This window comes from Pleurodeles waltl, chromosome 8 (genome assembly GCF_031143425.1).
Source record: "Pleurodeles waltl isolate 20211129_DDA chromosome 8, aPleWal1.hap1.20221129, whole genome shotgun sequence".
Classification (NCBI taxonomy): Eukaryota; Metazoa; Chordata; class Amphibia; order Caudata; family Salamandridae; genus Pleurodeles; species Pleurodeles waltl.
The window spans coordinates 410,739,455-410,764,055 of NC_090447.1; the positions used below are offsets into that span (position 1 = coordinate 410,739,455).

Below are 24,601 nucleotides of genomic sequence, written 5' to 3' on the forward strand. Positions count from 1 at the left end.
AGAGAAAGATGTCCCAAAGTGACGGCTTCCCTTTTGAAAATGTGTTACCACCTAAACTCGCAGTCTAACTTTTCAATGTGTTGCAACCGAATTACAGTTGCAAAATATTGATACATCCTCTTAATGCATTGTTATTTGGAAAGGGCGTCCTAAACACACGACTTCTGACTTTTGATTTGTGATTGTTTTTTAAACTCATTTTGCAATTTAGTAATCATACCAAATAGCAAAATAGGTTTAGCACATAACAAATTGTCATTAAGATTGCAAATCCTCTGATTCTACAATTTGCAGGCTTTGCAACACCAAAATTGCTTTGTACATCAGACCCTTGGTTAGCAATGGGCTACACTATATTTTTGTCATAACCAAAGATTCTATGATATATTAACATTAAATATAATTAGGAGCCTCTGTGTGGAATACTGTTTAAAAACAAATATTTGTTTACAATTTTTCACAAACATAGATTTTGATCAGAACTTTTCTGCTACCCCTGTAAACTTTTAGATTTTTTTAATAAAGTCAATTGACGCTCTTGTGAAAGCTTTATTGTGGATCTTTTTTAAATAATGCATTTTTTCTCTTTTTTGTATGAGAGATCCAACAAATATGGGGCCCTATTTAGCAAACAAATAGTAGACCAGCACCTGTAAATGTACACTGAGGTGCAGGTGCAAATTTGCTGCTCTTTGATATTCACAAACATTTCCAGATGTATGCCTGTGATGTAGCGAAATTCCTCATTTCATGAACAAGACATAATAAATTCAAAAGTGCAAAACCTTATGGAAAAAGTAATCCAGATATAATAAATGAAAAGTTGTAGGTGTAGTCCTTTTTAATTATAAACATATATGTGGAATAACATAACATTTTGATTTAAGTTAGACTAAATATTGTTGCCACATTAGCAGCAAAATTATGTATTTGGATTGAAAGGCTGATTTTCACATTAAACCGTTGTTTTTGTACAATATGTTTTTCTTTTTGCTCCAGATGCTGTAATTTCCAAAAGCTTTCTGGTAGTTAGTGAACAGGCATTTTTTTTGTATTAGGCAACTGATAGTGAGGTTCTCAAAAGGAAGAGAGGAGAAAACAGGAAGCATGATTCATGAGAAGAAATGTCTGAACCAGAAGATATAGACAAAGTACCTTTTCAATTACTTTTCTGTGGCTTATTGTGAAAGCATGAGAAACTATGGAGATTACCTACTCCCAAGAGTTTACCGAAATCCGATTGGATGCTGTGAATGGAGAATAGAGAAAATTATAAGCTGTGTTTATATTGGCATGTGATCCTAAAGTAAGGCTTCACATTCCAGAGATCCTTTCCTGAGATTCTTGAGACGATATGATTTCACTATAGACTTTCCTTTGAATTCTATTCCCTTCCAAAAGATGTCTACTGATTTATGGCTCAGAATTGTTGCCAGCTGAATCATTTCTATATTATCTGAAGTACTGTAGCTTTATGCTAATGCATTTACTCTCTCACCAGAACTCTCTATTGCGTACCTGAGCTGACACCTTAATCCATCAATAATTTAATTTAGTTTATAGAAGTTCCTTTAATGAACACGCTTGTTGCATTATCACTATTTTGACCATCATTTTCACTAATATTATATTTTTCTTGTATTGAAATATCGACTAATGGATTATTTGATCTTATAACAATGATGACTAAAGACCAATAATTTCTGAACATCACATTTGAATTTATTAATTTGTTAATACAACCCAAAAACTCACAAAATCCCTTTATTTAGTAAAATAAAAGAAAAATGAATTGGTGAGAAACAAGAATTGATGTAAATGATTACTCCTTTTAAACTCTTTATCGACAAACAAAGGTCCATAAGACCAGTAGCAGGGTTTATTTAATGATTACCCCTGAAGATTAAGATACAAATATCCACATGCCATTACCTGGTCTATTTCTAGCACCGTCATTTGACTTTTTTCAAAAGACTCATAGTTCCCCTCTGCAAATGTCTCCATAGTGGAAAGGTCTGCACATGTGAAATAGTGCTGGCCATGCAAATGCACTTTTTTCCCTTGTGGGGCAAATATTTTTCCTATGGAGAACAGGCTTCCCTCATACCGTTATCGAGTACCAGGGTTTATCCATCCTTTGTGCCATTCTGAAAAGGGAGTTATGTTATTCAAGTCCTTACAGAATGGGCTTGAGTTGCTTGCTTTCTGGTTCAGGGAGAACATAACCTGGCGGCCTTGGCTGCTCTGTTCTTATTGGAGCCAGAATAAGACTGATTTGGAGATGGCTGGGTTCAATCTAAGGTGACATAGTTGGCAAAAGAACAATGGGTTGGAATGCTACCCTGAGCACTTGCCAGTGGTTAAACTTATTTCAAGCATTCCTCCCAATACCTTTTATATGCTTGATGTACCATCCTAAGTGGCATGGGTATGCCCAGAAGTGAGTCCATGTACACTGTGGCATGGGACCAAGCTACACTTGATTGATGAGCCTCAAGCATGGTAAAACTAGTCTTGGGTTCCAGTTCAGGGAGGACTAGGCCTGGCAGTTTGGGGTGGGCTGTTCATACTGGAGCAGGATCAAAACTGATGTGCACATGGTTGGATCCAAACTGAGGTGGCACAGTAGCAAAAGAACATGTTGGAAAGCTACTCTGAGCAATTGCTAGTGGTTAGACTTATTCCAGGTATTTCTCTCATCACTCTGTGTGTGTTTTGTGTAAATCTATGACCATTTCAAGGTTGGAAAGGGGCAAGAGAGGAGTGTAAGAGTGCAAACTAACATTGATGCTTTGGGGTCTTATTTTCAAGACAAACCAGGCCTTGGAGCACCCACTTCCTACTCCTTGAGTGGGATTTACTACTGCCGCACCTGTGGAGAAGAAATCCACAGTAGTAAATGTATTTATACTCATCAGGAATAGGTTGATTCACTGGAAACATAAATGTTAAAATTGGTCGTACATTTATCTTTGAGAATAAAGCTTATTGTGTTAGCTGCAATGTGAAATGATTGTTCATTTGCAAAGAACTGCTCAAGTGGAGATGCAAAATGTATTATATTTTTGTCAAGAGCAGCTGGTTCTATATTAGACCAGTATGAAAGTATCCAAAATGCGTCAAGTAGAATTTTTATCTACTTTGTTGTTGTACTTAAACCATTTACATAAAAATCAGGCTGCATACAGAAGATTCTTTAGCTGAATTCTAAAGTAGAAGTCACTTCTTCTCTTTCCAAAGCATGTGCCTGAGAAGAATAAACATTGCCAACTTTAGATGTGTATGATAGCTTGGGTACAGACAATGGAATAGTGCCAAATTGTTTAGAACGTCACTGGTAAATGATCAACGTCATGTTCAGCTGTTTACACTCCAGCATACCAAGACATTTGTCAATCACAACCCTCTCAGCAAATGAAGACATAAACATGTCATGAACCCCAGGTTAGAATTAAATGATAGGGTCCATCACATCATGCCAGCTCCAAACCCATATCAAGTCATTTTCAAACAGTTGTTCATTGTCTTTTGTTATCAGTCGATTCTGAAGCCTTGTCATTTGTGACCACTAAAATTTGGGGACAGGTGTGTGTGAATTTTCTTATTAGTAAGGGTGGGAACCACAAGTGATACAAAAAGGCCTGGGTTGCAGTGTTTAGGATTTATAGCTCATGCAAGGGCCTTTGTGGGCATTCCCTGGGAATGCCCAGTTAAGACAAATGCCTGCTCTTTCCCCCAGGTTCTTGAAATATTCCCTTTTTGAGAACTAAAGAAGTAAAAGGAGATTGCTGGGTGGATGGGAAGTCAACCTTGCAGGAAGGGGTTTAACAGTCCTTTCCCAAGGAAACAGGTAAAATAACACATATCTTTTGAAGATTCTAGCAAAATATCCAACTGATTTTTGCAACAGTGCTCATCATTCCATGCATGTAAAAAAGAATCCTAGCATTTCATCTTGGGTCAGATGTATGTAGGACTGGTAGCAACTTGTGACCATTTTTTTGCGAGCAGTGTGGTAATTTGGAAACAGCATATGTACCAATAGAAAGGTTTGCCAATTACTGATTCGCAGTGGGTTGCAATTCAACCTGCCTCATGAATGTTAATTAACTAGGTCGCACATTGTGATCCACTAGGAATCACAGCCATCACAGGGATGGTGGTCTCCTGAAGTCAGAGGACCACCATATCTCTGACTGCTTTTAAATAAAGCGTTTTTCTTTTCTAAAAACATGGTTTCCCTAAAGAAAAACAGAACCAAAACAAAATGGAAAACTGTACATTTTATTTAAGAGTCGGTCCATTCCTACTCCTAAAAAAAAATAACACAAAAATTCAACAATCACAAAGGGCAAGATGCCCCTTTGGGACCCTTTTCCGTTTGCGAATGTGTTACCACCTCCTTTGAAGTGTTGGTAAAATATAAATGTTTTGCTGTAGCATATTGGTTGTAAAACACTAACATACCACTATGATTCAATATTTGGAAGCAATGCCCTAAACATGTCCCTTCCAAATACGGAATGGCTATTTGGTTGCAAACCTAAATTGCGATTCAGTAATGTGTTACTGAATTGCAATTTGGGATTGATAGATCAGGAAAAGCCTTTTGCATTTAAAAACTGCTCATTTCCTCGAACTGGGCCGTTTCCAACTGTAACTGTAAAAAGGTGTCCTACATCCAGCCCCATATCACATAAATCATCCCCTCTTGGAAAGAGGTGCAGTTGTCACACGCATCATTGTCTGCTTCGGCCTATGTCGCTTAAAGGAGATCTGCTTTCGCATAAATGCACCATGGAATAATCTGATTTAAATTTGTGTAGACATGCTCTACTGCTTGAGCAACCAACCCTGATTTGGATACCATTTAAATACTGACAGTACAATTACAACTTGATGCTCATCGCAAAACAGCAGATTGTTGTCAGGCAGACCAGCTGAACATTGTCTCGATGAACTTCCCACCTCTGTCAAAAGCAAAGATGCATGTTAAAGCACCAGGCTTACTAAAATGTTGTCACAGTTAAAGACTGTCAGCAGGCACATATTGCTTTTTAGAGACATTCAATCAAATACACACCTACTGCTTGAAAGAGCTGTGAATTTACAGTGACCAGGGATTATGCATGTGCTGGCTTCAACACTGGTATGCCTTCTTAGGAAATGCATCAGTGTTTTCTTGTTTTGACACAAAGGATGGCTTTGGAACCACTGGACACATCCTGGACCTTCCCAACATTTTTCTTCAAAAGCATTCTTTTAATTTGTGTCTGAATGCTGAACTCCTTGACGCAAAAACAACAGATTGGCAAAATGCTGAACAATGTCAAATTTTCACCCCCAGTCAGAGATCCAGGCCTAAATCCATCATTTTCAAGCCCACCAGGCACCCCAGTTTAGACCCAGCTATATGCAAGTCAGTCTTGATCCTGCTCACCCTGGGAATAGTCCAGCCCGAACTGCCAGTCCAGGTCCCCCCTGGATAGAAGCAGGCATCCTCGGACCTGTTTCAGTGTATCATCCCTCATCAGCGAGGCTAGCTTGAATCCAGAGGCACAGTCAACCTGGCACACTTAGGATGGCAAATGCAAAAACAACAAAGTGATTGATAGAATGCTTGAATTAATCTCCACCACTGGCAATCACTCGGGGACACATGCCAATCCATCTTTTTTGCCCAACATGCCACCCCAGTTTTGACCCCACCATTTGCAAATTAGTCTTGAGCCTGCACCTAAGAGTAACTACACACTTTTTCGATAGTCACAATTTTTTAATGTAAAGTTACTCCTAGGTGTAGACTTGGAACAGGATGTATAAGTGTAAAGATACCAATCAATTTTTCACACTTAAGTGGAGATGATCCCCAAATAGTAAAGAATAGGAAAATATATATGGAAGGTTATTAAATTAAAACAATTATGTTGAATAATTACATACACTTTTATTGAATCTAGATTTAATATTATACAAAGTCAAATCACAATATCTTAAATAGTCAGTCAATAATAACTTATGCAAAATGTACATATTTAATTTAAAAACAATATTCTTAAAAAATAACATTAAAAACCAACCTGAGGTAAACAATGTTTATTTATTTATTATGTACCAGAATTTGTTAAAAGGTACGAATAGAATACTAATATGTATTTAAAACGTTTTTAAAGTTTATTGTATTGTATCATTTGAGCCATTGTAATAATATTTTAATAGTAAAATACTAATTGTTACATTATTTAATACAATAATTTATTAGTGAGATATATCTATTTTTCCAAATTAAACAACGCATATATATTTACTTTAAAAGTCAAAATAATATTATTTATTCTCACATTTTCTGGGTGGAGTTATGTTAGTGACCTACCTCTATTTTTAACTACAGGAGTGTACTGCGGTACCTGTGTGTGGCCTTGTGTGGTGCTGGATGTACTGAACGTTTGGGTTGGAGTACAATTATTTTGGGATCTTTTTGGCTATGGGAACTCTGGAAGTGAAGTGTGTGAATAGCATTTGACTTACTCTTGTGTGGATGGGTGTTTTGATTTTGTATGTCTATCCTTAACCCCTCCTTAGTTCTCCATCAGTTCTTCTCATTTAAGTGAAAGTATTCTGCTTTTTCCAGCTACTCTGCATCCCACTGACATTTAGTACTAAAGTAGATACGTGCCCCTCATGTCGGAGATCTCGGCATAGAAGAGGTAGGAGAGGTGGACTGGGAGATATCTGGACAGAAATTTGTGGACTGCATTTTGTATGGAGTTTGTGAGTAGTACTACTGTTGTACTATTAAATGCACCGCAAAATGCAGTTTGTGAATAGGGTCCAGTATATTTTCAATGGTTTACACACTGGCCGTACACAATGACTATATTTCATGAAATGATTTGCTGACAGTATTGACAGCATTGTTTTTTAGAAAGAACATTTATAGTTCTGTTAGTGAAACAGTCAAGTCCATAGGGAACAGAGTGTCTTCTTGTCCCAGTCTCCATGAATGCCAACTCTCAGGTTTCAAAGATATTCAGGCAAGAAATAGCGATGCTATCCTTCTAGTCAATTGAGAACGGTACCATACAACCGATTCTAAATAGATCGCACAGGAATTAAAACGGGGAGGGGATATATATTTAGAGAGAAAACACTTGGACAATATCCTTCTGCAGCATGTGATTCTGAGGTAAACTGGCTAGTAGCTCCCGTAATCTTATAAAATAAGGTATTTTCAGTCTAAACATTTATGCATGCATAAGGCAATATTGATTTTTGAGGGAATTCTTATTTGAGCTTGGTTACCAGTGTGTGAAAGCGGAAAGAATGTAAGTACCTCGCTGATGACTTGTATACTATCGAGGTACTGAATTTGAAGGCTCAGCCCATTTAAATAACAAGCATTTTCAATGCAACGGGTCTCGCTCGAGTTAGAGCTATTAACGTTGCAAAGAAAAAAAAACCGCAGCGCCACTTGGAAAATAAACAGATAAAGTAGTCCAGACCCCAGGCTGAAAACATCGAGCCTCGCATGTTTTTAGTAGTTTACCGGTGCTGTGTAGGTGGGCTAAATGCCGGAAAAGGCATGACGTATGCATGCCTTTCACAAATGAAAGCAAGCAGATTTTAAAAGGCAAGCCCACGAACCAATGTAAGTGACTGATGTGGCATGGCTGTGATTTGAAGCCCAAAGAGAGATCACAGAATGGACAGAGCGCTTTGCGCTCGCCCATAAAAAGCAGAGAGTTTGCGAGTAGGCAGGGGCACAGGATGGCAGAAAGCTATGCTCAGCATGAGGGAAAAAGGAGACACACAACAATGGAAAGCCTGACATTTGTCCTCTCGCAATCTCCTTTTCCCCAGGTTAAAGTCTGCAATGCCCAATATTCATGCTTCCTGATCTTATGTCTGTCTCCTTCCTTTAGTGTCTGCATCTTCCAGTGACTGTCTTTGTGTCCAAGTATATGTCTCTGTGCCTTACTCAAAGCCTGATGGCCACAGTTTCACTTCCTCGTTCCATCTGTGCCCACATCTCCCTTAACAGTATAAATAAGGCATTTATCGGCTATTGCTTGCATTCCTCGGGGCTTTAACCATGCTTCTAATCTTTTATTGTTTTACTGTGTTCTCATTTTCTTTGTTTCGAACAGAACAGAACTTTTTTTATCTCTGTGTTGTCAGGTCTATTCAACACTTTATCAGTAAACTAGACGAGTAAACAAACAACATTTCCTATATTGTGTTCTAGAAATTCAGTTGCAATAATTGGGCCCAGGGGTATCAGGCTGGGGACACCTCCACTAAAACTGACATATGGACTAATTTGAACTTTTCGGTATCTCTGTAGCTATTAGGATTAGATACATGCTGCTGGCATTATGTGTTGCTCACAGTGCCTTCTGTTTTTATATTTTTTGAACTCTCTGAATCTACCCTTATTGTTTTTACCTACAAACATTTCAATCGGTCACTTTCCGGATAGTAATTTAAGACTGAAATTTCTATCAATATGACAGTTATTGAGAAGTCAATCATAAATGAGACATAGGTCCTCATTAGGAGTTTGGCGGGCCGCCTGCCAAAATCGAACAGCCATCTGACTTACAAGTTTCCCACTTTGCCGGCGAGAGGAAAGATCATTTCCGCCTGCCATCCCAGTGAGTAACAGGGCCTTAACATTGAGCCAGCGGCAATGTGCTGGTGCGGCGGTTGCATCCACACCCTCCGTGAAAGCACGATGGGGCTGCCATGGGGGCCTGTGCACTGTCCATGCCAGTCTTTCCATGGCAGTCCAACCGCCATGAAAAATCTGGCGTATTGGGGAGTCATCATCCCCACGGCAGTGTTAAAGCAGGTCTTATTAATGAACATTCATGTATTCTGAGTGATGAATTTGAGTAGAAAGTAAAATAATATAGAGGAAAATACTGCACGCATTTGGAAGTGTGACCACATGAGTGACCGACAATGTTCACGAAGTGTACTTATTAATGGCTTATTAATATGAAATGTTGAACTTATGTTTAATTAATGTAGTAATATGTCATATTGAGGGTTATGCATTATGTCTTAGCTTTCTTAATTATAGGCCTTACCGTAGTAGAGGTCTTGGCCTAGCTGCACAGCTTCATATCAAGGTGCATTTCTTAGGCGTTTAACCCCTTCGCTGCCAGGCCTTTTCCCCCTCCTGTGCCAGGCCTTTTTTTGCCTATTTGGGGCAGTTCGCGCTTAGGCCCTCATAACTTTTTGTCCACATAAGCTAACCAAGCCAAATTTGCGTCCTTTTTTTCCAACATCCTAGGGATTCTAGAGGTACCCAGACTTTGTGGGTTCCCCTGAAGGAGGCCAAGAAATTGGCCAAAATACAGGTAAAATTTCGTTTTTTTTCAAAAAAAGTGGAAAAAGTGGCTGCAGAAGAAGGCTTGTGGTTTTTCCCCTGAAAATGGCATCAACAAAGGGTTTGCGGTGCTAAACTCAGCAGCTTCCCAGCTTTCAGGAACTGGCAGACTTGAATCAGAAAACCCAATTTTTCAACACAATTTTGGCATTTTACTGGGACATACCCCATTTTTGCATTTTTTTGTGCTTTCAGCCTCCTTCCAGTCAGTGACAGAAATGGGCATGAAACCAATGCTGGATCTAAGAAACCTAAACATTTCTGAAAAGTAGACACAATTCTGAATTCAGCAAGGGGTCATTTGTGTAGATCCTACAAGGGTTTCCTACAGAAAATAACAACTGAAAAAGAAAAATATTGAAATTGAGGTGAAAAAAACATAAATGTTTCTCTACGTTTTACTCTGTAACTTTTCCCTGCAATGTCAGATTATCAAAAGCAATATACCATTACGTCTGCTGGACTCCTCTGGTTGCGGGGATATATAGGGCTTGTAGGTTCATCAAGAACCCAAGGAACCCAGAGCCAATAAATGAGCTGCACCCTGCAGTGCATTTTCATTCAATACCGGGTATACAGCAATTCATTTGCTGAAATATAAAGAGTAAAAAATTGCTATCAAGAAAACCTTTGTATTTCCAAAAAGGGCACAAGATAAGGTGTTGAGGAGCAGTGGTTATTTGCACATCTCTGAATTCCGGGGTGACCATACTAGTATGTGAATTACAGGGCATTTCTCAAAGAGATGTCTTTTTTACACACTCTCCTATATTTGGAAGGAAAAAATGTAGAGAAAGACAAGGGGCAATAACACTTGTTTTGCTAATCTATGTTTCCCCAAGTCTCCCAATAAAAATGATACCTCACTTGTGTGGGTAGGCCTAGCGCCCGCGACAGGAAACGCCCCAAAGCGCAATGTGGACACATCCAATTTTTTGAAAGAAAACAGAGGTGTTTTTTGCGAAGTGCCTACCTGTAGATTTTGGCCTCTAGCTCAGCCGGCACCTAGTGAAACCTACCAAACCTGTGCATTTCTGAAAACAAGAGACCAAGGGGAATCCAAGGAGGGGTGACTTGCGGGGCTCGGACCAGGTTCTGTTACCCAGAATCCTTTGCAAACCTCAAAATTTGGCTAAAAAAACACATGTTCCTCACATTTCTGTGGCAGAAAGTTCTGGAATCTGAGAGGAGCCACAAATTCTCTTCCACCCAGCGTTCCCCCAAGTCTCCCGATAAAAATGATACCTCACTTGTGTGGGTAGGCCTAGCGCCCGCGACAGGAAACACCCCAAAGCGCAACGTGGACACATCCAAATTTTTGGAAGAAAACAGAGGTGTTGTTTGCGAAAATGCCCCCCATGGGAGCGACCCTTGCCCAAGGGGTCGCCCCCTTATGTAAATTTCAGTAAAAAAAAAAAAATTCCTGGTTTCTAGTGGGGTTTCAAAAGCCGGATTGCAAGCAATCCGGCTTTTGAAACCCTCGGAGAGACTTCAAAGGGAAGGAAATACTTTTCCTTCCCTTTGAAGCCCCTCCGGGCCTCCCCCAGTGATTGAAAGAGAAATGCTTTTGCATTTCTCTTTCAATCGCGCTGGAAGCAGAGCTTCCCGCGCGATGGGGGAGGCCCCTGTGACGTGCGCTGACGTCACGGGGGGGGCGGAGGGCGGGGGTGGAAGGGGAAGGTGTTCCCCTTCCATCCCTGCCTTGGGGGGGAGGAGGGTGCACGGGGGGCGCGCTAGCGCTCCCCCAAGTTCCCCTGTGCCTTGGACGAGATCATCTCGTCCAAGGCACAGGGGAACTGTAGCCTTGGACGAGATCATCTCGTCCAAGGCATAGAAGCGGTTAATAAAATGGCTGTTTAGAGAATTAAATTGTGATTTTCCACTGTATTGACCTAATGTGCTGGCAGGTAAAAGTCTTCTCATGAGAAGTGCTTGCTAGGAGATGATGTACTTGTTATTGCAACATTGTTTATTGTAATGTGTGTAAGACTGACTTTCTCAAGAGAATACAATGAAGACACTGACTGGAGTATGAGCTGCAACAATATTGTTACCTGATGAGCCAGATGATGAGAACAGTATGAAAGGAGTCAATCATCGACATGTGAACCGTGTACTAGTAGAAATGTAGATTTGAAGTTTTAGTTTTGTTGTACAAAGTGTGAACATGCGATCCCTTGACCAATAAGGGCTTGGGAAGTGTTTTTAGGAAATCTAACTTAGCCGGACTGCACCAAGAGGAGAGAAGCCATTCTCCCCATTCTTTTTGAGAGTGTAGATGCATTTGCCCATTTTCAGCCTTGAGAAGAGACATGCTTAACTTTATTGCTTAAAAGACTTTGCCGTTTCTGAACTTTGACGCTGAATCCTGATGCCTCGCAGACCAGACTGATGTCCTGAGGACAAAGACTGTCACAGCTTGCTGATCCAACTGAGGTAGATATATTGACTATGATATTGTTTGCTATTCTTATTTGCTTTTATTACTAGGTACCAAACACTATGTTGATGAAGCCATGGTTGGATGTTTTTTCTAAAATTTGTGTTGACTAAATTGTTTTGCATGAAGTCCAAGCATGCTAATCTGATGTTAATTAGGATCCTCACTAGTGAAGTTCAATACATGGAGTAACATTTGATGTATTTTCTTTTACTGAATCCAAATGTATGTGATATCGTTTGCGCAGTTATTCTTGCTATTAATTGGTACTGTTATCCTAGAATGTGTAGTAGCCCAAGCTTTGATTAGGTTGCGATTCTTTTGTCGCTTCGGTCAGCCAGTGTTATTCCTGTATGTTTATCAATTGATGTTGAGATTAACCTATATCACATTAACATTGTTCATATAGGGAAATAAATATTCTAACTTTTACATAACGGTGTGGTTATTCATGACTGCAAGGTCATGGTGTGTGACATTTACTGACTCCTATTGATTATTAATGTCATTGATTGTTATTGATTGTTGTTGCTAGTGACTGATTATTTCTTATTGATTGGTGTTGGTACGGGGTTTATATGGTGTGAATATCTTAAGCGTAGTCAAAAGATTCATTGATCTATTTCCGTCCCCTTGTAAGTTTACTTATTAAGGTAAGATGTGCTAACAGTGGTGCTGCATGTAGCACCACCCTGGCGGATTACAACCGCCAAGACTGCCAGACTGTCAACTGGCGGCAACCTGTCAGTGTAGGTTGTCAGACCATGGCTGCTTCACCACAGTCGTAATGTGGGGGTCGGACTGCCATGACTTTGGCGGTCTGACCGCCACCATGAGTCTGGGGGTCTAAAGACCGCTAGACTCGTAATGAGGGCCATAGTCTATACTCGTAAACATGACTGAGGGAGAGACACAGGCCTTTGCAGCTGGTGCAGTGGGGAAATAGGGAGGCACCACCCTTTAGGGGAATATCCAATCTAATCCTATGGATTTAGGAGACATGGGAGTCTCCGGGCCCCGTTTCACAATCCTGCCAGGGGGCTATGTGGTTTTACGTTACATCACTGTACATGGATACCAAAAGGGCATAACGAATCCTCTACCAGAAGTATTATTTCAGAAAATATCGTAAAATGCCTTGCCTCACTTATTTGTGGGAATTATTTTGTCTAAATAAGGGCAATTAGCAAAGAGTCCGAATGAGTGTCTACACTTATTGAAGCACTCATCTGAGTCTTAGGTCTCCTTTTAAAAGCATAATATCTTTTGAGGCTTTTGTTGTTTGTTATTTAATCACAAATCTTCACATAACATTAAAATATTCTTATATCTCAGCTATCACATGGTATATTAGCACCAGAGATGTTCGAGAGGCACCAACTTTGTAAAAACGAATCAAAGAAAAGGTTTCCACTTAACTTGGGATGCAAATTGAGCATAGTGTGGTTCTGCGGATACAGACATCAAACTTGCTTCCCTGCACAGTGTCCATGCTTTCCTGTCTCAGAGATCACGCCCATATCTCCCTGTCACCTTGCTTATTGTTTAGGCCTCTGTCTTCCCCAATATCAGCTTCACTAGTTCCTTTTCCCGATGCCAGTATTTCCCTGCTCCATTCTTGATGTCTGCCACTTCTCTTCCTGACCCAATGCCATCGAAGCTAGAGGGAAAGTGTTGGGCGTATGGAGCAAAAGTATGGTATTACGGAAGTACTATAAGTATTACTATAAGTAGTATTTAAAGAACAACTTTAACTTGTTAACAATGTTTCATGTATTGATTAGTAATAATGAGTTCCGAAAATTAAATGGTTTTGTAATCACTATGGCTAATTTTAGTGATGGATTGCAAAAAGAGTAAGGGGTGCAAAGTGTAGTTTTTTTGGGAACCTTTACAATTTCTCACAGAACCACAAACAATAGGCCAAGGTTTTGAAAATATATGGTGGTGAGTTTTCCAGTGGAATTATGGAATTTGAGGATGTTTTAATAGTACATACTTCCAATTTTTCACATTTAGTAGGTGGGTTCATTTCGGCATACTTTTCCCTCTCGGTAGTTGAGCCACCTCAGAAGGAAAAGGCCACCCAAGACAAGTTGTGTAAATAAATGTCTGTGAATTATTGGTTGTGCAAAGAAAAAACGTTTGCCACAGATAAAGGGAAAGTGATAAACTGCAAACTACATGAGGGTCAATATTTTGGTACTTCATACGTTTTTTCTCATGTAATAAAAAACACATTGCACTTCCTTTGTAATAAGTGATGATAAAATATCCATCCACCTGCAGAATATGTTCATTATTGTAATCCTTTTTTTATTGCCACACTAACAACGGTGACATCCCTACGGGTGTGTGAGGCAGCAAATATTTTCCTTTGGCAACTTCTTCAAGTTCCTTTCAAAACTTCACAACCTTTGCTAGAGTTGTATAGGCTTAGACATACTAGAAACACATTCTGGAAAAGTAAATTTTCAAAGAAAATGTAGGACAATCATAGATATATTACGACTAGGAAAACCAATGAAAAGCTACAATGTCTAAAATTCATCGAGATCGCAAATAAACACTACAGATCTTCGAATTCCAACTACCTCCCAGTTTTGAAAACATAAAAGGGTGGGCACATTGGTCTGAAGAATTCAACCTGGTCTTTGTTGTTGTTGGATAGATGGATATTGATTCTAGTATGACTTTATGAGTTTGTTGTTTTATAGTTTCATTCTCTGTGGTTGGAATGCTACCTGATTTAATTCTGAAGCAAATTGTTGTTGTCCCTGTCGCGCTCATTATCAACACATTTCAATGACTAAACAAATATTGTTTCCAATATTCGCTTTCTAGGAATTAAGCTTCACTAATTAGACCCAAAGGGTATTATTGCTACAAATCTCCAGGATGTTTCTGCATACATTACTTGGTAGAAGCATTCCTGAAAATGGGTTTCACATTTGCGCCTTCACTCAGTGACGCTAAACCTGTTTTATTTTTCGTGGTGGAAAAACTATCAATTTGGTTGCAGCAGAATTTAGGCAAAACCAAATCAATAACATGTAAATCAATGTTATAAGTCTTGCTAACAGCCCCAGCTTATTTTCTTTCTTATTACTGTTAGCATTAAACCTGGTGATAATTTCTTTATGGGCCGCATATTCTTTTGCTTCTGACAACTAAAGCTACCCGATGTCTCTGGGTGCATAATAAATAGGTATTCAAATACCAGACCTGGTAATCCTGCAACTGGATATGCTTGATTCAGATCTGAAGGTAGAACTCTTGGGCTGTCAGATCTTGCTTGTCCACCCTCCCCAACTTGCAGGGAAAAACAACAAATGTTTCCCCTTCTTTCACCTCTAGCCTGCCCCTGCTACAGACCCCGCAAGACCTTGCCTCCCCCACCACGGTTAAGAACAATGCCCCCACATTCATTTACCATATATGTATTTAATATTTTATGCAAAGACACAAGAAGTCCAAATCTTCAAAGTCAATAGGTCTGGCCTTATTTCAGTGAATGGTGAAAGCTAACTCTGTTTAACATAGCCACACTTGGCTGGTCTCTAATGAGTAAACATATTGCAATGAGTGAGTGTCAGAGACAACAGGCCATCATTTAATATAATGAGTGTTCGTTAAAGGGAATTTCCATTGTTTTTTGAGGAATTTCCATAGTTTTTTTCTACCTGCTATTTTGAAACTATGAGTGAGTATTAGCACAGTACTTAGTTTTGTGTGTATTAGAGTACATTGGGGGTCATTCCGACCCTGGCGGTCCATGACCGCCATGGCGGAGGGCGGTGGAAGCACCGCCAACAGGCTGGCGGTGCTTCCTGGGCTATTCTGACTGCGGCGGTAAAGCCGCGGTCAGAAAAGGGGAACCGGCGGTTTCCCGCCGCTTTTCCCCTGGCCCAGGGAATCCGCCATGGCGGCGCTGCTTGCAGCACCGCCATGGGGATTCCGACCCCCTTCCCGCCAGCCTGTTTCTGGCGGTGTCCACCATCAGAACCAGGATGGCGGGAACGGGTGCCGTGGGGCCCCTGGGGGCCCCTGCACTGCCCATGCCACTGGCATGGGCAGTGCAGGGGCCCCCTAACAGGGCCCCACAAAGATTTTCACTGTCTGCTTCGCAGACAGTGAAAATCGCGACGGGTGCCACTGCACCCGTCGCACCCCTGCAACTCCGCCGGCTCCATTCGGAGCCGGCTTCCTCATTGCAGGGCTTTCCCGCTGGGCCGGCGGACGGCCTTTTGGCGGTCGCCCGCCAGCCCAGCGGGAAAGTTGGAATGACCGCGGTCATTCGGCGGTAACCGCATGGCGGGCGGCGACCGCCGCCCGCCGCGGTCAGACTGACCCCCATTGTCTTTTAACAAAAAAAAACACTGACTGGTCATTGATTAATTGAGTTTTATTTGTCGTTTTGATTAGCTCGCTCTCGTTTTCAGCCTAGGACTACTCACTTGCCTACACTGAGAGAAAAGTCATAGAGACTCTGCTGAGTCCGATGTTTCAGTGTCCGCAGTATAGAACACTCAGGATACCAGAAGCTAAAGTCTTGAGTTGACACAACTGGAGTCTAGTACCTTCTGATTTCCCTGCTACTTCCCAACCTGAAGTTTGCACAATGTGCATGTGCATTGAGTTTTTCTGAACGTACTTTTGCGACTGTCATAGTTTATTTAATTTTTGAGTTGGTCATGTGTGTGCTCAGGTGTGCTTGTGTGGTTGGAGGTGTCAAGGCAATAGATAATGGGCCTGATTACAACTTTGGAGGAGGTGTTAATTCGTCCCAAATGTGACGGATATACCACCAGCCGTATTACGAGTTCCATAGGATATAATGGACTCGTAATACGGCTGGTGGTATATCCGTCACATATGGGACGGAGTAAAACCTTCCTCCAAAGTTGTAATCAGGCCCAATGTATTCTGATAAGTGTGTTTGTGGGTGTATTAGTGTGTCATTTACAATTAGACCTCCTCAGGGTTTGATGATCTTTGCTTGTATTATGCATCAACTTTAACCGATTTTTACGACTTTTGAACAAACATATTTTTCGATTTTAATAAGTAATTGGCTAATTTTATCTTTGTAATTTTTGTACATCTCAGATAATGCAACCTGGACTGGCTTAATTTTAACTTATGACTTTTTGATAATTGTTTGCTTCATGTCTCTAAAAGTATGCAAAATTCATAAAACTAGTTACCCCAGAACAATGGTTCGCACATCCGTGTTTGTATCTAATACATTTATATTTAAATTATCAAGAATAACTATATCATTTTGTGTATGTGACTAAGCTTGTGTCAGCAAAACGGTTAGTATACCTGTTTTGTTAGAAATTGGGTCTTTGGTTGGCAGTCAGGTTATCCCCAGTCCAAGCAAGGACCCTCACTCTAGTCAGGGTAAAGGAGAATCACACTCAGTTAGCCCCCCTCATCCCCTTGGTAGCTTGGCACGAGCAGGCTGGCAGGCTTAACTTCAGTATCAATGTGTAAAGTATTTGTACCAACACACACAGTAAAATAGTGAAAACACTACAAAATGGACACCATACCATTTTAGAAAAATAGGTAATATTTATCTAAATCAAACAAGTCCAAAATGACAATTTTAAAAACAATACGAGTCTTACTCCATATAAAACAATGGAAACGATGATTTTGAACAAAGTACCTGGTTAGCGTAAAAAATAAACCTGCACAAGTGAGAGTGTGATGGAAAAGGGTAGGGATGCATCAATACCTTACTCCCAAGTGAGGTCGCCCGTCGTTTCCATCTCCAGTCGGGTTGGTGATGCGTCGATTTCCAGATAGAGCACCTCGGATCTGCACGGAGTTGGGTTGACTTTGATTCCCAGGGACGATGCGTGGAAAATCCGTTCACACAGTGTTAGAAAACCGCACTGTGTGGCGTTTGCGTTGTTATCAGCATCCATAAGTGGGTGTTGTGGATTGTTTTTTCTAGCCGCGAGGCATCGATTCCCCAGCCACAATGCAGATGGAGGGCCGATTTCAGCTGCGAAGCCCGTGGCGAGTCGTTTATCAGCCGCACTGCAGATGGTGCATCAAAAATTGCCCCGCTCGGCATTCTGTGCGTGGAGTTTCAGTTTTTGTCTGTCAACTTCACCTTTTAAGGGCCAACTAACTGGGATAGGGAACCACTTGGCAGTGCAGGAGTCTCAGAAGAGAGTCCAGGTGCTGGCAGAGGAATTCTTTGATGGCCCTGAGACTTTAAAACAGGAGGCAAGCTCAGTTCAAACCCTTGGAGATTCTTCACAAGCAGGAATGCACATCAAAGTCCAGTCTTTGTCTCCTTTCACAGGCAGAAGAAGCAACTGCAGGATAGCCCAACAAAGCACAGTCACAGGCAGGGCCAGCGCTTCTCCTAGCTCTTCTCCTTGGCAGAGGTTCCTCTTGGTTCCAGAAGTGATCTAATTTTCAGGGGTTTTGGTTCCACATCTTATAACCCTTTCTGCCTTTGAAGTAGGCCTACTTCAAAGGGAAAGTTTGTGTTATTCACAAGATCCTGCCTTGCCCAGGCCAGGCTCCAGACACACACCAGGTTGGAGACTGCATTGTGGGAGGGCAGGCAAAGCCCATTCAGGTTTAAATGACCACTCCTCCCTCTAGCACAGATGGATCATCAGGATATGCAGGCTACACTCCACCTCCCTTTGTGTCACTGTCTAGAGGAGAGGTGCAAACAGCCCAACTGACAAACTGACCCAGACAGGGAATCCAAAAACAGACAGAGTCACAGAATGGGTTAAGCAAGAAAAAGCCTACTTTCTAAAAGTAACTCTCAAACTAACAATCTAAAAAACAACTTCACTAAAGGATGTATTTTAAAATTGTGAGCTCAGAGACCCCAAACTCCACATTTCTATCTGCTCTCAAAGGGAATCTGCACTTTAATAATATTCAAAGCCAACCCCCATGTTAAATTATGAGAGAGATAGGCCTTGCAACAGTGAAAACGGAATTTACAGTATTTCACTGTTACAACATGTAAAACACACCCGTTCATGTCCCACCATTAACATACACTGCACCCTGCCCATGGGGCTACCTAGGGCCTAGCTTAGGGGTGCCTTACATGTATAAAAAGGGAAGGTTTAGACCTGGCAAGTCGGTACACTTGCCAAGTCGAATTGGCAGTTTAAAGCTGCACACACAGACACTGCAGTCGCAGGTCTGAGCCATGTCTACAGGGCTACTAATATGAGTGGCACAACCAGTGCTGAGTGCCCACTAGTACCTTTTGATTTACAGGCCCTGGGCACCTCTAGTGCACTTTACAATGGACTTACTAGTAAATCAAATATGCCTATCATGGATAAGCCAATTACACATGCATTTCACATAGGAGCACTTGCACTTTAGCACTGGTTAGTAGTGGTAAATTGCTGAGAGTATCAAAAACAGCAAAAACAGAGTCCAGCACGCATCAACAACCTGGAAAGCAGAGGCAAAAAAAAGTCAGGGGAGACCACGTCAAGGATGCCAAGTCTAACAATACCCTTAGGTGAATTTTCATGCATGCAGCTTTTGCTAGTGCCCCGAGGAGAGATCCCTTCCTAAAAATAGCAGAAACACTGTGAGGTCTTTGAATTTTCAGCACTAATACGTATTTTCTAATGTACGTAGGAGAAATGTGCTTTTGATAATTGTCTAACTGCCATTTTCTTATTTATACATTAATTAATATATATGGTAGATTCAATAGCAAACAAAGATTAGAAGAAAACCTTTTTCAGAGTTTTTTTCCACAGTTAATTGAATCTGCATTTCCATTCTAAATGGATTGCTTCAATTTGCTCAGGAAATCAGAAGGCTTAGAATGTGGTATTTTATTGTTGTTAGTTTCCTGCATTTTAAGGTCAGTACCAGTATGGAGCAGGGGCATGAAACAGGCTTGGATGGTGAATAAGAATGGCTGTTTATGGGTGAAACTTGGCGCTAGATTTTTAATAGTATTCTTTTCAACATATCTAAACTGTTAATGAGTGGTACCTGTCCCACTGGGATTACAGGTCACAAAAAACACTGGGTACATGTATTTCTTACATTGACACTGCTGAAAACAGGTAGACTGCTTAAAATACCATGCAAAAACATTTGAGAATTGAGGCAGGAGCACGGATTCCTGCATGGTCTTCCCTAAAAAGTTGAAATTGGGAGTCATTCCAGTCCCTTGAGGTACTGATGCCTAAAGTATTAGTAATTCCAAGGGAGGATTGCACCGCCACCAAATTTGGCTAACCCAAATAGAAGTTTAAGAAGAAAGGTATTAAATACAGATCGCACACATTCTATGTTCGAGGAAAATGTGGAGCGGGAGAACGAAGCAACAAGGAACAATGTTCCTGCATGTGAAGGAGAAATAGAGTTTGATCTAATTTGTGACAGTAACCGCATAGCCTGGAGGGGACGTGAGCAGCTGTTAATGGTCATTTCAGATCATTACTTATCCTCGCCCTCGGCCAATAAAGGCAATTAACAGATGATAACATCTGTACGAGAGGGAAATAAAGCCGAAATATTAAAAGGCATCTACCTGTTATTTCTAGATAACATTTATACTGTTTCTTGAAAGTTGTGGTTAAAGTTTATCTTTTTACTTTTTTTTCAGTTAAGCCGACCGTCATTGACGTTGACATATACGTAAACAGCATCGGACCCGTGTCCTCCATAAACATGGTATGTGACTGCAGATTTGTTTTTTATGATTTCAGCACTAGTGCTCATTTCCCCAACGGATGAATGGCAAATGACACGTTCCTTGGCTTTTGGTGGCATTCTATGAGGTTGTTTGCAACGTGTCTACTTCTACTGATATATTGTTGATGGACAGCCCGCTGGTGATATCATTTTGGAATTGCTCCGTCAAATGTGACTATTGGATACGTGTGTTTTTTTGATAGAATGACTGGATTTAGAGTGGTGTTTCTCATTAAATGTTTTGAAGCACATTTCAGTATCCCACCTGGCTTTCGTGTAGAAATTATATGGTATAGCCAGGTATGATGACCTCGGCATTGATTTTCACAAAAAAGCTGATTTTTGTTGTTGTTGCTGGGGAGTAGTGTATGGTTTGCTTTTTATTGCAATATCTTGTGTCAGAGCCTTTTGTCTCCATGTTGATTATTACAATATGTTTTGTCAGAGCCCTGTGTCTCCATGTTGATTATTGCAATATGTTGTGTCAGAGCCCTGTGTCTCCATGTTGCTTATTGCAATATGATATGTCAGAGCCGTTTGTCTCCATGTTGATTATTGCTATATGTTGGGTCATAGCCTATTAGCTGCATGATTTTAAAACAAACCAAATGCTCTACAAATGGTTTTGTGGTGTTCTGTAGAATGTCCTTGACCACCTATCCAAGCATTGTTTTTACTTTAGGTTTTGATTGGACTCAGTGACAAAAAATAGACTAATTTATTTGTACGGAGGTATTTTGTGAGGGGACAAACTGTGCCTTCTGCGCAGCCCTGTTATTGAGGTAAAATGCCACGTGTGTACATTGTCAAAAGTAGTGGGAATAGAATGTGGTTGTAATCTCATAGAATGAAAGTATAGATTTTTGATCGCACGTTTTCATCCAACATATTTCTGTAATCTGCTATGAATTTTAATTTTCAGAACAATTTGGGAGTAATTTATCTCCCAAAAAGGCATCTGGACTAAATGTTACTGTACAGCCCTAACATTCACAAAATACGTGTAAACTGCCATGATCCAATGCAAATGCGTATGAGTTTCTAAACACTTTCCAGTGGAGTATACGAGAACCTCTACAAATTTACTTCAACGGCGGTTTTGAATTTTTTCTTTAACTTTGTTTCCTGATTGGAAGGTTCATTTCTGTTACTTTAAGATTTTAATGTGAATACATAGATATTTTGTCTAATACTGGAGTGTCAGTGTAGACTTATTTTGAGGCGCAGATGAAAGTAGTTTCACGTTGTTAACCTCCACATGAGGTGTTATTTTTGACAATAGGTTATCTTTGTAGTTAAGCTCGCCTTTTGCTTTAAAATGCTGAGCTAAGTATTTTGCTTCTACTCGGTTATTTGCTTGGTTGATTCTGTTATAGAGATGGTTACCCTTGTGTTTGCAAACTCCATGACCATTGGATGTACAATGATGTGATGGCAATAGAAATCCTCTGTGAAATAGGGAAACAAAAACATATATCAATCATATATTATTTTATTTATGTATTGTTAAGTGCTGTTTTATATTTTGCAAACTACACCCAGCCTTCTTTCAGAGTGCTGTTCAGTACACCACATAACGTTCGGGGCCTGATATTGTCAGCTTGATCCCCAACTAATTCCTCATGATCGGTTCGTTGTTCAACAAGGTCCACCTCTCGAGAGCCCTAATTCTGTTTGCTATAATAGCGCAGAATTTTGGGGTGATCAAGTGAGGGAAGGAAATGAACGGGACAGCGAGGAAGGAGGTCTATAATGGGAAGGGCACCATCAAAATCCTAGTAACACCTATATCTATCTATCTATCTATCTATCTATCTATCTATCTATCTATCTATCTATCTATCTATCTATCTATCTATCTATTCATATATATATATATATCTGTGTATACTTTCATATACAACTTCCTTCACCTGTTGTTACCTGTAAAAGAAAATAACAGCCTTGAACCAGTGAATAATCACATGTAATAGCTCCTGTCCTAATATGCTCCAAATAACTACTTGCTGTGAGTGCTGAAATAGGACGACAGTATCATGTAATCGTTAAGTAATCAGTGGTAACATATCATAACATAGAATGAATTTCTTGTGTCAGACAATACCCACCAAGAATACTGAAAAGCCTAGTTTCACAGGGGGAGAATCAACACTCCGAAAACCCCTGGTAAATGGTAAAAGAAATGAGACAAATAAATATTCTCATTGCTGACTGCACATATTCTTATCATAGCGCTATAAATCCATTTGCATGTTTCACTCAAAACTGTTGCTTTGTTTAGTGCACAGAGGATTTTTCACCCTGAAATGTCAGCATTGAGCGTTGATCAATATGAATGTCTTTTGCCGACTAAAAGTGAAAATAAATCCATTGTCAAAGACAGCCACTGTTATCTGCACAGCATGCTGGTAATGATTATACTCTCAACAAAGCTTCGGTTATTCTCCTGCAATAAGGGAACAGCCTGCACTGTTTATAGTGCTGGAGCACCCATGGAGGTCTTCTTCTCACCTCGGGTTCAGAAACCTCAAAGCACTCCGGTGAGACACTATACCTTATCCAACCACTATTAGACAACTGGATCTTGGACCTCAGTGAGGAGTGTGGTAATTGGATTAATTTTTCACAAATCAAATAACATATAAAACATAACACATCAACACCATGACCAATTTAACCCCAAAACAGAACTCCAAACTGAATAAAGTTTCAAAGCTTTATTATACCCCACAAAGCTAATGTAACATAAATTGTGTACAAAACTAAGTTATAAACATACATGTAAACCATAGGCTGACCAAAACATCGAAAGGGATTAAGTCTACCAAAAATCAGTACTATTAAATACCCCAAAAGTATGACACAGATTAGTAAAACTGTAATATGCACATTGAAGTCTCCTGCGATAAGGGAACAGCCTGCACTGTTTATAGTGCTGAAGCACCCATGGAGGTCTTCTTCTCACCTCGGGTTCAGAAACCTCAAGCAATCCTATGAGACACCATACCTTATCCAACCCCTATTAGACAACTGGATCTTGGACCTCAGTAAGGAGTGTGGTAATTGGATACATTTTTCACAAATCAAATAACATATAAAACATAACACATCAACACCATGACCAATTTAACCCCAAAACAGAACTCCAAACTGAATAAAGTTTCAAAGCTTTATTATACCCCACAAAGCTAATGTAACATAAATTGTGTACAAAATTAAGTTATAAACATACATGAAAACCATAGGCTGACCAAAACATCGAAAGGGATTAAGTCTACCAAACATCAGTACTATTAAATACCCCAAAAGCATGACACAGATTAGTAAAACTGTAATATGCACATTGAAGTCAGATTCCAAAGCAGATGTTGGTAACATCAATAAATCATCAAAGTTCAGTTAATATTATTTAGTTTCAGAGCTGGGCCATCCTTAACTCTAACACAAATTTGGACCTGCATGTGTGGGAATGGGCTACACATGTGGACAAAACAAAAAAAGACAAAAATAATTTTTAAAAATGACCTAACTCGGGTAACTAACTACACAAATACACTGGTGTAATTATCTAAACTGAAAAGGAAACAAGAAACCACATTGAGTTTATACCTCTCCTCATGGTACAACAGACAGGAACATTTTGTCAAACAGAGTGCTCATGTCTGCGCAGCATCAGTAGACAGCAGCATCAGGACAGTGCAGTACATTGGCTGCATGTCAGACAGGGCAGCTGTTAAGAATTGATATTAGTACTGAACAGCATAAGCAAATGGTGCAATTAGGAATGATAACTTAATTTCTTGAGGAGACATCTAAGGATCATAGGGATTTAGGAGGGGAGAGAGCTGCACCATGTTCAGGATTACCGGCATGTCAGGGTGACTGAATAAACGTTTCAAAAGTCTCTCCCTAACTAGAAATGACTATGAGTTTTCCATTGGTCCTCCAGGTGGGCTCATCTTCTGCATAAGGGTTAACGTCCAATGGTAGCCACTGACACCATCAAGTTAGCAACTATTCTGGATTTTCTAAGAGAAATTACA

General features: G+C 40.2%; 1 protein-coding gene across 1 annotated transcript in view; it reads left to right on the plus strand.

Moving 5' to 3' along the window:
* Window positions 1–24,046, plus strand: part of LOC138249108 (gamma-aminobutyric acid receptor subunit gamma-3-like) — a 368,168-nt gene extending 344,122 nt beyond the window's left edge. Inside the window, exon 3 of the mRNA XM_069203135.1 lies at window positions 20,470–24,046. Within this exon, the coding sequence (XP_069059236.1) occupies window positions 20,470–20,600 (131 nt within the window). The 3' untranslated portion in view covers window positions 20,601–24,046. The remainder of the gene's footprint in view (window positions 1–20,469) is intronic.
* The last annotated feature ends 555 nt before the right edge of the window (window positions 24,047–24,601 follow it).